Source organism: Hoplias malabaricus, chromosome 1 (assembly GCF_029633855.1).
Source record: "Hoplias malabaricus isolate fHopMal1 chromosome 1, fHopMal1.hap1, whole genome shotgun sequence".
NCBI lineage: Eukaryota > Metazoa > Chordata > Actinopteri > Characiformes > Erythrinidae > Hoplias > Hoplias malabaricus.
The window spans coordinates 18,717,152-18,731,327 of NC_089800.1; the positions used below are offsets into that span (position 1 = coordinate 18,717,152).

At 41.6% G+C, this 14,176-nt stretch overlaps 1 protein-coding gene across 2 annotated transcripts in view; it reads left to right on the forward strand.

Annotated features, from left to right (window-relative positions):
* ctnnd2a (catenin (cadherin-associated protein), delta 2a) overlaps positions 1 to 14,176 on the forward strand; it is a 386,140-nt gene that overhangs the window by 348,542 nt on the left and 23,422 nt on the right. For both annotated transcript variants that reach the window (XM_066663258.1, XM_066663348.1), the window contains 2 exons: positions 4,070 to 4,310; positions 10,114 to 10,198. In XM_066663258.1, the coding sequence (XP_066519355.1) occupies positions 4,070 to 4,310; positions 10,114 to 10,198 (326 nt within the window). The remainder of the gene's footprint in view (positions 1 to 4,069; positions 4,311 to 10,113; positions 10,199 to 14,176) is intronic.

Below are 14,176 nucleotides of genomic sequence, written 5' to 3' on the forward strand. Positions count from 1 at the left end.
ATCAAACTCGGCCCACAAGGACCCCCTCCACTCACTTGGCGGTGTGAGTATAGATGTTTAAAGGCTAATTCTGGAGCGTGAAGGATTTACAGTCTTTCAGTAACACATTTAGAATTCAAAGGTCATGTGATCAATTATTTATGATTGTGAAAACTATGTGCACTGTTCTACAAGGGTTCTTTATTACAGGAAATGGTTCTACCCTGAACACTTGAAGAACCTTTTGCATGATTAAAGGTTTCTTTGCATTCAATTTTTTATTTTTACAATAAGAACCATTTTTAGAGCCCCTTCATGATGCAAAGAACCCTTTAATCATGCAAAAGGTTCTTCAAGTGTTCAGGGTTCTGTATAGAACCATTTCCTTTGCTAAAGTACCAGAACCATCGTTTTTAAGTGTGTACTTTAGCTGTATAGTATAAACACTTCTTATGCACTTTTTAAAAGTTCGGTTAACATCTGAACACTTTAATCATCTGAATTTTCTCAGTTTTTTTGGGTAGTGCCAGTCCTGTACAAGTAAAGTACTGTGTAAAATGTTTTTAAAGGTGGAAGATGAAATTGATGAACACCAAAACGGTGGTACACCATCATTTTATTGTCAGATTTTACTGTACATAGCTGTGATGGAGTAGGGCTCATATTTCCATATTGATCTGGTCTTACTAAACACATTCATTCATTCATTCATTCATTATCTGTAAGCACTTATCCAATTCAGGGTCACGGTGGGTCCAGAGCCTACCTGAAATCATTGGGTGCAAGGCAGGGATACACCCTGGAGGGGGCGGTCCTTCACAGGGCAACACAGACACACACATTCACTCACACACTCACACCTACCAACGTGTGTTTTTGGACTGTGGGAGGAAACCGGAGCACCCGGAGGAAACCCACGCGGACACGGGGAGAACACACCAACTCCTCACAGACAGTCACCCGGAGCGGGAATCGAACCCACAACCTCCAGGCCCCTGGAGCTGCGTGACTGCGACACTACCTGCTGCACCACCGTCCCGCCCCTTACTAGATACACCACTCCCTTAATAAACAATGCAGAAATAAAGACACAGATTTATAGTGTTATTTAGTTCAAGAGATGTTTGAAAGACACAGTCATATGTATGTTACACAGACTGGTGTTTGTGAATGTTTGACCTCTTATTTCTTCACTGTCTTGCCTGTCTAAAAGCCTGACTGGAGCCGTAATTAGTTGTATGTCCCCAGTTAGTAAACTATAACCTCAATAACCACATGTTCTTTTGACTGAAGTGGAAACACTTGAAGTGATGGATTAAAGGCAGTGTAAGTTATTCCGAGTCTCGCCGAGGAGTTGCACTATCGTCGTAAAATAGCAAAGACTATTGTGCGAGCAGGCGGACGTGCCTCAGATCAATTGTTCCAGCCATGTATTTTCCTTAAATACCGTGTTTTATTTCCCCCTACCAAGCCTCAGTCAGAGAGAAATATCAAGTCCCGTTGGACGAGAGCCTCCATATTGTCCTCTCAGGCAAGAAAGACTAGTTTGCCTGCAGGAACAAGATAAGCAGACACCAATTAACTTGGAGCTCACTGGTGATAAATCGAGGCCATTTGCCGCAGTTCACTGTGCCACATGCTGAAAATGATGTCTGTGTTTCTGCTTCAGAGCCCCTTTCGGAATTAATGGCAAGAATGTAACCATCTTAGATTAATTTCATTAGCAGCGTCCTTACATTCAGTAAGAGTGGGATAGAAGGCAAAAACATAGTTAGTTTTAAAGGTGGAAGTATATAAGAGCAAAATCTCATATCTGTAAAATGGTACGTTTAGCGGTCTAAGCATTGACCCAATCATCCTGAGATTGCTGGTTCACCTCAACGATCTGAGTCAGGGAGTTCCAGAGTGCACAGTTGTCCTCACTTTCTCCTTCTCAATTCTCAACTTCAAGTTTCTCCTCTCCTTGCATCTCTTTGCTCACTGTGATTGTTAGCACATATGTCAGTCTGCTCATTTGACAGATCTGGGTAGTTTGCATTCCTCTCTGATGTGTTAAGCTGTTCAGAGGTGTTGCATCAGTGTCAATTTGAAAAGAGGTTTTTGGCCGGCCTCACATTTCTTGGGCTAAGCTTATATTTTTACCCAATCCCTCCTGAAGCCGGGGGCACTTTGTGTGGTCAGGAGAGATTCCCTGATGGGTGGAAGTGGAGACGAATTCAAACTGGGTAAATAGTCAGGGTAAAAAATGATATCCAGTGCATTTCACTGAAAGAGATGTCCTTAGACCAGTGCAACACAGATTACCTTCATGAGAAAAACTGAAGAATGACAAAGACAAGTCCAAGGGTCTGTCTTGACAATTTCTGAAAAATTATGATTGGCAAAATTATTAAAAATTACTAGAAACATTTTCTTAACAGAAGAATGATTTGGTTACATTTGATTGGTTTATCTCCATTAAAAACCATGAATTTTAGGCTAATATTTTAAATGCTGGACTTTGTCCCGCCCATCGGACGCTCAGCGTCTCTAGGGGTCTATGGGGCTGTGGGCTGGCCTCGGCTGGCCCGGACGCTCAGCTTCTGCATGATGATTGGATGATCTGTCTGAGGCTGAATCCCTTTTTGATTGACAGCGAAATGAGCGAATCAGCGATACTTTGGTGTAAAGATCCGTGGGAGCATTAAATTTTCATTCTGTTCTGAGTTGAACCAGAGACTTTCTTAATCTGCATTTTCTTTGTTAAAAATGACTAGCGACAAATCGAGCTTCTATTTTTGGTGGGGTTTTTGTAGCTGCTTGGGTTTGGAGACTGACTTCTATTGCAGTTTCTGTCCAGCGGGTGCTGCTGAGCCCCTCCACCGTCACAAAGCACTCACAGGCGGACACACTTCACAGGGGCCAAGGCCGTTTAAGCAGCCTAGCTCTGCTGGCCATTGAGAGGACACTAGTCAAGTCCCTGTAAAAGACGCCTTGTTGGTACGACAGGGTCACAGATCATTTTCTTGAAAAGGAACGGAGGGTAGAATTTACGTATAAATAAACCAACACATTTTATGATGTGTTCCCCTCCTTGAAAGACCAGCATCCGCCACTGGTATACAGCTAACGACCCAAGACCTTTAAAACTGTAGTCATCTTATTCACAAACTGCTACATTTCATCTCTTTTTCAAGAGGAATTTGAGTTCCCACTTTACTGTTGCTTTTGTTATTTTTCTGCTCATTGATTTCTGCATAGCATCATGATGAGCATTTTCCCAGAAGAAAACATAGCTGGACTGAATTAGGTTTCTGGATTAAATGACCTTCAGAGAGATCTTATGTTTTCATAACAACACAGACCTAAACTCAAGTATTACTTTCAGTGCTGATGGACATGTCATGAAGTCTACGTAGGTGGCTTTCAATACAGCAGCATGCTATTGACTAGATTTGCAAAGAGCCAGTGATAGTGTTTCAATCCAAATGTTTGCTTGGTTCAGCACTGGGTATTAAATACTTTATCAGATCTGTCTCAAGTCATTTTTAATTACACTGTTTCTCCGCTGTTCCGTAAATGTCAGACTGGGCTTGCTTGTTTCTCACGATGTGTTATTTTCTCAAATACCACACGAGTGCTTTTATTGCTCTCAGTGCAGTGCCTCTCCAAACAGCAGCTTGTAAGACTGAGCCTGACATTCTTGAAGCTTATCCACTCTACAGAAGGTTGCACTGGTAAAGCCCCGTTTTAATGGATGTGCTATGTTTGGAATTGGAGAAAATGATCAAGTGCCAAAAGATACAATACTGAAAACCTCAATGGAAAAAGCTTGGTATGGGATGCACATGAGCTTAAGGTCACAATGCTCAATTCCAAGAGTCATCTAGAGAAATATAAAATCTCAAAGGCATTGGGATGTGGAGTTGTAGAGGCTGTTGCCTCAGCAACGGAAGGGAAAACATACCTTTGATTTTCAGAAAAAATGATGAATGAGCAGGTGTCCATAAAAAATGAATATTTTCACACTCTTAATTCCCAAAAGGAAATAACTGGAGGGGGGAAGGAAGAGAGTGCTAAAGGTCTTATATCTTTTATATTTTCTTCATAGGGAAGTATGCAATGCGGGATCTGGTCCATCGCTTGCCGGGCGGTAACAATGCGAGCAGTGGGAGCAGCGGCGGTGGTACAGTCAACAGCACAGGGAGCAAAACCATGTCCGATGACACAGTGACGGCTATCTGCTGTGCCCTGCATGAGGTCATCACCAAGAACATGGAGAATGCCAAAGCCCTGCGAGATGCCGGCGGCATTGAGAAGCTCATCGGCATCGCCAGGAGCAAAGGAGATAAGTAAGTGCCATCAGAGAGGTTATCTACTGTATTGTACATGTGTCAGAGGGAGAGAGAGAGAGAGAGAGAGAGAGAGCTTCTATACTTCTGTAACAGTACTGGAAAAATACTGGAACAGTGTTCATTTTGGCAGCTGATTTTGATTTGGTTTTAGCCTAAAATCTTATATTTTTATATATACTTTTGCCTAAAATGTATTTTAGTTTCATTCTCAACAATTCATTGGAAGTAGACTCCTTTTCACTAACTAAGTTTATTTTAAGCAGCAGGTCTGAACAGAGATCTTGGACGGCTCTGATCCACATTTTGAAATCATTTTACACACAGCACAGAAACACACAACGCTATCTGCCATTGAGTCAAAATAAATGTTGATAGTAATGAGGAGACAACACCCTTAAAGAATCGTTCTTTGAGCATTATTTCCCTGACAACAACTAATAGACAGAGCATTTTCCTGTTTATAATTATTCCTATGAATTCCTTTTATTTTTTTGTCCAAGAAAACGGGTCATAGGGCGGCACGGTGGCGCAGCAGGTAGTGTCGCAGTCACACAGCTCCAGGGGCCTGGAGGCTATGGGTTCGATTCCTGCTCCGGGTGACTGTCTGTGAGGAGTGTGGTGTGTTCTCCCTGTGTCTGTGTGGGTTTCCTCCGGGTGCTCCAGTTTCCTCCCACAGTCCAAAAACACACGTTGGTAGGTGGATTGGCGACTCAAAAGTGTCCGTAGGTGTGAGTGTGTGAGTGAATGTGTGAGTGTGTGTGTTGCCCTGTGAAGGACTGGCGCCCCCTCCAGGGTGTATTTCCGCCTTGCACCCAATGATTCCAGGTAGGCTCTGGACCCACCGCGACCCTGAACTGGATAAGGGTTACAGACAATGAATGAATAACGGGTCATATTAATTTTTTCACATTATCGTTTAGTTTTTATTCATTGACAAAAAAATGCAAAATAATTAATCAGAGTTCTCAACTTCAAGTTTAGTTTAGTTCTTATCTCGTTTCCTTGTGAAAAATAAATCGGCAACAAATTGTTTTGTCATAGATTTCATTAAAGAAACAAACACTGTACTGGAGCTACCTCAAACTGCATTGTGGTAAATGTAATGGTTACATTCGTTCTTGCTATCTAGGTTGCATTTATTAACTTATATCCCACAAGAATTTCCATTGGCTAGTGGCTGTATTCACATACATTGAAGAAAAGCTATGTAAGATTTGATATTTTTGCTCCTAAGCTTCCCCTACGGTAGCAAAGTGTGTGGGGAGTGGGGTGTCTTCCTATACCCCTTCAAAAGTTACATAGTGAAGTTCCTGCAGTGCTGCGCCCAGAGTAATAACACTAGAGGCTCTATTACATGTGAGTGAAGATTTTCAATGATTTTTAAAGCTGTAATTGTAAGGTGAAACCCTACCTATTTGCTTTAATGAAACAAAACATGAAAGCACAGTTCTGATATCACAGGTTATATGACAGTCCTTCACACTGTGATCTGGTATGTTACTGACTTATGCCTCTGCAGTGTCTCTTTCCATATTTCAGTGCTTTGTTGCCATCAAATTCAGATGCTTCAAAGTGGACACGTAAGAGAGTTTTGCCTTCTGCCTCCATTCACCAGGGAACGGATTGGGCTCGGCAAAAGCAGAGCTCTGCGAATGATCTCTGAAGTGGAATAAGGGGAATAAGGAGCAGAGAGATGAGACAGAAATGCATCTGCTTTCAGTGCGATATTCAGAGGATTCTCACATTTCTCAAACTGGTCCGGTCTCATCGAGGCGCCCTGGAGATATTAAGGCTCTCGGAGCTGGGAACTTTCTTTCCCTGCTCCCTGTGGTAAAGCAGGATGGAGAGGAGCGTGTATGGGTGACATGACAGTGAGTGATAATTCATCTCCACGGCTCGTGAGGGGTGTGATGCGGGCGGATGGGTCCGGGAGCAGCTGTCAGAAAGTGACACCAACACACAGCTGCTTTACATCAACCTCTTATCTCCCGGCCATGTAGCCGTGAGGTGGTATCTGAGGAACAGGTGCCGGCTTCTCTCTCTCTCTCTGTTTTTTTTTTTTTTTTTTGGCTTGAGTGAGGGAGAACAGATGAGTGGGCACAGGGCCAACAGCATCAGCCCATATTTAATCTGATTTATTTTCATGTTGGAAAACAATCTTTAAAAAAAGCCCTGCAGGGATTCTTTAGTAAAGTTAATGATTAGTTTGCATGTTCATATAACGAAAAGGGGCTGCAGTACCGGATTTTGCTTAGACCAATGGAACGGTGGAACAGTGTTCTCTGGAGGGATGGAGCTCAGTTGAGGTGATTCCTTTGACATCAGTTGGTTTCGAATTTTTGACCCAGAATTAATCATTCAGTACCACGATCACTGTCATGACATTCACAGCAAGTTTGGGGGGGGGGGGTAGTGGGAGGGGCTTCAGGTCATGGCCCCTCCCCCAAACTGCAATTTTATCATGACTACATTTATCATCACTATCCAAAATAATAATTTTGAAAGCAGTAAGTGGTACATGTCCATTTACCTGCAGAGCACAATTTTAATGTAGTATTTATTCAATATATATAACCATTTTAATTAAAATCCCACATCACCACCAAACCTATAAATAACTTCTGAATTTCGTATAAAATAGTTGAAATAGTAAAATATACATCATTCATTCATTATCTGTAAGCATTTATCCAGTTCAGGGTCACGGTGGGTCCAGAGCCTACCTGGAATCATAGGGCTCAAGGCAGGAATACACCCTGGACAACATACACATTCACTGACACCTACGGACACTTTTGAGTCGCCAATTCACCTGTGTGTGTTTTTGGACTGTGGGAGGAAACTGGAGCACCCGGAGGAAACCCCCGCGAACACAGGGAGAACACACCAACTCCTCACAGACAGTCACCCGGAGGAAACCCACGCAGACACAGGGAGAACACACCACACTCCTCACAGATAGTCACCCGGAGGAAACCCACACAGACACAGGGAGAACACACCACACTCCTCACAGACAGTCACCCGGAGGAAACCCACACAGACACAGGGAGAACACACCACACTCCTCACAGACAGTCACCCGGAGGAAACCCACGCAGACACACTTCTGAGTCGCCAGTCCACCTACCAACATGTGTTTTTGGACCGTGGGAGATAACCGGAGCCCCGGAGGAAACCAGTGCGGACACGGAGAGAACACACCATGGGCACAAAGTAGAAACACACTGGTCAGAGCAACTGTCCATCACAGGGCACCTCACACTCACAACTTTGGACAATTTTACACACTCACGCCGTCACTCCCATAGTAGGTTGGTTAATGTAAATCGTGACAGCGTCTGTGGGTGTGTCGAGATAAAGAAACTCCAGAAAGAGCACAGAGCCTCAAAGAATGCAGTCATTTACAGAGTGTAACACAAGGTGTGTTGGCTACTTTTCTCTGATGTTAACAGGGTGCTCAGTCAAAAGTTGGTTGTGTTTGTATTTGTCCAGAGTTAGACTTTATTTATTTATTTATTTTGGCGTGTAAACGTCCCCCTAGGTTTCCTAGCGGATCAGTGAGGTGACATGCGATGGAACACTTTCATGTTGATGTGAAATTTGAAGTTGTTCTGCTGCATGTTTTCTCCAAATTGAAATGGATTTACTTCGCTGGGGATCAGACATAGACCCAGACGCACGCTCACATTAGACAAGTCATGTCATCAGCGCAAGGCAGGAGATTGCTTCTTTTGTTTGTGGGCCATTGTCACGCTCCTGACAAAAGGTTGCTGTTTGTCTGAATTGCATTCCCTGAATGCAAGGTAAACATTTTTATAACATTCCTAAAGCATCTGAAGCAACATTTATCTGTGTGAGGTGATAAAGTGCACTTTCATTCTCCACTGTTATGATGGACGAGCTCTGAAAGTATTTGAAGGATGTATGTTCTTTATTCCCCACCTCCTTAAAAATATCTCCATTTGGTTATTGTCTATGTATTCACTCTTCTGCATATTCAGAATGTTTTGAAAGGGTCTAATGCACATCCACAATGTCACTTTACTGCAGGAAAAGCAAAGCCTTCCCCACATATCGAGCCTTCTATTCAGACACTGAAATCAAGGGTACATTATTTTCATTTAGTTCATCACGGCTGTGTTGAAAACTGTGACAGCTCAATACTATCAGTGTGAAAGACTGTGGTGCAGTTAAGTAGCTTTTACGGAAAAAAAAATGCTACATCACTGAAACTGATGCAATGTCTCTGAATATTTCAGCCCATCAGAGCAGAATGGAAACTGTCCAGATCCCTAACGGGAGTTTAGCACATAGGTGTGAAAAATCTATTTAAACTAGCCTTCACATTAACAATTTCAAGAATTTAGGGATCCTAAGTTATTCATTCATTCATTCATTCATTGTCTGTAAGCGCTTATCCAATTCAGGGTCGTGCTGGGTCCGGAGCCTACCCAGAATCACTGGGTGCAAAGCAGGTACACACCCCGGAGGGGGCACCAGTCCTTCACAGGGAGACACACACTCACACATTTCCTCACACACTCACAACCTATGGCCACTTTTGAGTCGCCAATCCACCTACCAACGTGTGTTTTTGACCGTGGGAGAAAACCGGAGCACCCGGAGTAAACCCACGCAGACACAGAGAGAACACACCACACTCCTCACAGATAGTCACCCGGAGGAAACCCATGCAGACACAGAGAGAACACACCACACTCCTCACAGATAGTCACCTGGAGGAAACCCACGCAGACACAGAGAGAACACACCACACTCCTCACAGAGAGTCACCCAGAGCGGGAATCGAACCCACAACCTCCAGGCCCCTCCAGAGCTGTGTAACTGCGACACCTACCTGCTGCGACACCTTGTCGCCCCGATCCTAAGTTTTGAAAAGGTCAATTCTGGGAAATGAGAGGAATATTTTTTCCCATTTTTTGTTTGTTTTTTGAGTTGCTGTGTAGTCAAATTATTGGCTGATCACTGTCTCTTGTTCCAGCCTCTTTATCTTCGCCCTGCATGTGTGGAGACATAGCCACTATACACCTGTAATGGGTATCAGTTGTAGCAAAGCTTCAGACTCATAGTGTTACTGCCAAAAAGCAAATAAATAAGTAGTGAATTAATTAAGTATTATTCATTTAATTTATTTTAAAAAGTGTATGAAAATCTTACCCTTATTTCTTAGACTGATAAAGGTAAATTGAAATCCACATAGAGGCAAACATTAGAACAGCTGTTCAAAGTATATTCTTTCCATTAAAATACAAATGGTATTCCAGTAGTTAAACAAATTCTAGGTTAAACAACTTGACTCGCTTTACAACTTGAAGGCCTCTTTGGAGAACAGCAGAAATTGAGAGAAAAGTGGAAATATCAAATATCTGACTTGTGTAGCCCGTTGTTTGTACTGAAAATCTGAAAACGTTCCAATCTGAAGACTTTTTTATTTTTTTCAAGCTTTAAAACCTGCAATCCATCCAAAAATAAAAGCCAGTTGTGCTCTCTATGACTCCTTGCCTCGAATGGCCTATGATATCACCTGGAATCACACCTGTGCTCTGGTAATAGGGCCTTGGCCTAGACCACTAAACCAACCTAGATCAACTTTAAATGAAAGTGTGACCTGAGGTGGGGAATGAACCCAGAGTCTCAGGACCCTGGGATTACCTGTTGCACCAGAGTGCTGCCCCCACCTGAGTCCAAGTCTCTGAAAAGAACGGAATCTGTTAAAAGGGCAAAACATGTGAGATGACATGTTTATGTGTTGTCTTGTGCTTGTTTTTCTTTGCAGACATTCGCCCAAGGTGGTGAAAGCAGCCTCTCAGGTCCTCAGCAGCATGTGGCAGTACAGAGATCTGCGCAGCCTTTATAAGAAGGTACAGAATCGCCTCCTGATACTTGACAGTTTTGCTGATCCGGTCTGACTTGCTGTAGGGCTAGTATTAGAACGTCATTGCTTTTGATATTTGAATTAGTGGCTATTCACATCTGAGCACAAAAGTGTGGTTAACCATGCTGGGAAAATATTTATACTCTGAGAACTTCTGCTGTCAGGAAAAAAAAAACACGCACACACACACACACACACACACACACACACACAGACACACACATTTCGGCTTCAACTGCAGAGGTTCTCCAGAGCTGAGAAATAGCTTTCGTGCTGTGAAATCCATAACTACAAGTTTGAATGTTCAGAAGGCTAGAGATGTGTAATTCAGCCTTTATTCAGTACAGTGCAGGGCAGACAGCTTCAGCCATTGTCACAGACACTGCGAGAGAGAGGCCCATTGAGGGGTAAAATGGCCTGTGTCTCGCTGATATTTACAGAAAACGTCCAATCGATAACGTTTCTCGTGCCTCGTGCTCTCGCCATTGTGCGGCTCCATTCAGCCCGAATGCCTCATCTCTTGCGTGAATTATGTGGACCATCTATGTTTAATGAAAGGTTGGCCTTCAGAGGTGCATGACTAAGTGGTCCAAACTTTGCCAGGAACAAAGAGCTCGCTAAAGAAAACTGACACATAAATTGTCCTAATTTTTGTTATTTTTTTAAGCACTGGAGATGTCAAAATGTCAATTCTTGAAAAATATTTTAGAAATAGTTTTTATCCATATACAACTTCAGTTCTGGCTTCATAAGAATTTAAGACTTATTTGCAAGGTCAAGTTAATCAATCCCTACCTGGTGGAATTCCTTCTTAGAGCTTTGCTTTCTTTTTAACCTCTTTTCCTCTCAAATTTAAGAGATTTCTCAATTCCGCCCACTAGCTGGTTGGACTCCTGGTTGATGGGAGGGTGAATGTTAGCACAAATGTCCTCTGAGAATTGAAGCCAGCTACTACATATTATTGTTATCTTTTTAAAAACATGTATCTCCCAAAATAGGGTCCCTTTAGCATTAAAAAGATTGTATTCCAAGTAATTTTTGAGCATTTCTATTGGTCCGTTCGTAATGAAATTTGACTAACTATGAAGGAAAAATAAATATCATGTTCAAATTGATTGTATTAAACTAAAATGCCACAATAATGGAGATTTTTCATTGGACAGCAACAATATTTTCCAACCACTGCTGCAAAAACGAAACTGGACTGCATAGTCCATGGAGTCAGTTAAGATGCAACCAATGCCTGAATTGACTAGCCTCATACTGAGTAATGTGGGGGAAAGTGAGTCTTGCTGGTGCTCCCTTGAATCGTCCGCGTCGGAAAGCTCAGGCAGGAATCGAACTCGCAGTCTCCGGATGATAGGGCCAATGCTTAAAAATTTGCATAACTCGATCGTCACAGGAGTTTATGACTTCATTAAATCTTGCAGTACACCCATCTGGAAACTTCTGCACTCATTATGTCTCTCCTCTCACTTATTCCTTTTAAATGTCGACTGTCTGTACAGCACTGATTATGCAAATTTGTAATGAAGTTTACGTAATTATAGAATGTTTATTAATTTTAGCGCAAAAAGACTATAATAACTTGTGTAGAACATAATAATAGTGCCTCATACTCATAACGGCACCACTTATATATTAGTTTCATAAGTATCAAGATTAGCAACTGTATAATAATCACAGAGTTATTTGCAGAATAAACGTTGACATCTGGAGTGGAGAGAGAGAGCGAGATGAATAAAGTTGAGGATGTGTGTACGTAAAGAAAGCCTGTACCCACTGTGACAGGTCAGCGTTTCTCCCTCCAGGTTTAAAAATGCCCCAGGTCCTTGCGTCTCAACAAAAACAAGTTCTCTGAGAGTTAAAGGCCAGGTTTGAGGTGGGAGACCCGTAATGTTCCATGACGTTGTCCTCAAGAGGTCACATGACTCTTGTCCAGCAAAGTCTGGGTACTCCTGTCCAGAGGGATGTGGTGCACCACATTACCTGACCTTTTTAGAGCCTGGGAACAGCCACAAATCCACTGTCCTATGTCATGGCAGTGGAAATATCTTCTGTCTGTCCGTATACAGAAGTTGGGGACATGTACAAGAGCTGGCTGGCCTGCGTTTGCTGGAGCACCACTAGGACCACAGATATGGAGTTGGATTTAAGCCAAAAAAAGTGTTGTATTTGTAAATTGTGATTTGAAGTCATACGTCAATTTTGAATGTAAATGTATTCACTTGAAACACAAAAAGTGAAATATGTGGGGAATGTTGGGGTCTTCCATGTTCTAGCCTCTGACAAACTCATGGCTCTGGCAGTTATCTAACCTCTGGCAGTTATCTTCAATACAAATTCCATGATGGAACGAAATCTTTTCTTGTGAAGAGCAGCAAGCAATCATGAGCTGGGAGTGACCATAGCTGCCAGCTCCACACACTTCTCTGGGTTGTTAATGTGTTAATGTGAGTTAATGTGAATGAACATTTTACAAAACTTGTGGGTCCCTCTTTCCATTAAATGTCTCTAATAACTGTGTAGTTACACATGCAACAACAATGTAACTACTGATGAATTAGTACCTGTTACCGTAGTAAACCATATGTAATTACATGTGTGTATCAACTTCAGTTTTGCCTTTTGTAATTACACAAGGGGATCTTCATAGTTCTAAAAACATATTTTCTCTCCTGTAAATACAAACATGTAATTACATTAGTAATCAGACTGGAACAAGACTTTTTGGTTCCAGAAGCCTTTTCTGGCTGTTATTTATTAATTTACATTAAGACATTGAACTGGATTTGCCACAGTTTCTAACATTTAACTCATATTTATGTTACAGTTGAGACATTGTGACCAGTTTCAGGTGTCCATTATTTCACAATGTAAGATTTATGAAATTATTTAAAAGTGATGCATTTTCATTACCCCTGAGCAATGTCTGTATCACCACTCAGTAATTACACAATACGTACATAATTGCACAGGAACTGTTCACTTATTTTAAAGTGTAACTCTGATTATTAAGTCTGATCACTAACGTAATTACACGTGATTACATGTGTGTAATTACATGAGAGAGATTATCCTCTTCCAACTAATAAGATCCACTTGTGTAATTACACAAGGCAAAACTAAAGTTGATACATGTATGTAATTACATAAGCTTTACTACTGTACTCCATCTGTAACAGGTACTAATTCATGTGTTGTTGCATATGTTGTTTACGTGTAACTACACAATTATTAGAGACACTTAATATAAAGTGGGATCAACTTTTAGAGTTCAAATCTGCCTTTCTACCTTCATGTGTAATACACATACAATTCACTGTTTCTAAGTACGAAACTGATATTATGGCACGTTCTATGATTGTGATTCTGAGAAGAGTGCAACAAAACCACAGACTTGTAGAAGCTAATCAGAATGAATGAAAAGCACAAAATGAATGCGGAAGGCAAACTGAATGAACTAACATTGCAAATTTACTCACGTAACTGACATACTGTGTTTTCACTTTAATGAATTTGGATTCAGAAACTGATGTATGCCTTCAAATCACAGTAAACAAATACAATATATTTTGGCTTAAATTTAACTCCATTAATTGGCCCCCACTATCTCTATCCCTTTGTTGTTATCAGTTATTTTTGTAAGTCCCATGCATGCTCTTACACTCTTAAAAATAAAGGTGCTATAAAGGGTTCTTTGAGCAACGCTGTAGAAGAACCACATTTGGTTCCATAAAGAACCACGTTTGTTTAAGAAATGTGTGAGTGTGGAGAACCATTTAAAGGTTTAAAAATCCATCACTTGATCTTCAGGTTCTTTACCCATTTAAAAGTATTAGCAAAAAAGGTTCTCAATCACTCAAAGAACCTTTTGTAGCACTTTTATTTTTAAGATTTTATTGTTCTCTCTCTCTCTCTCTCTCTCTCTCCTTAATTCTCATTCTTCCTCTCTGGTCCCATT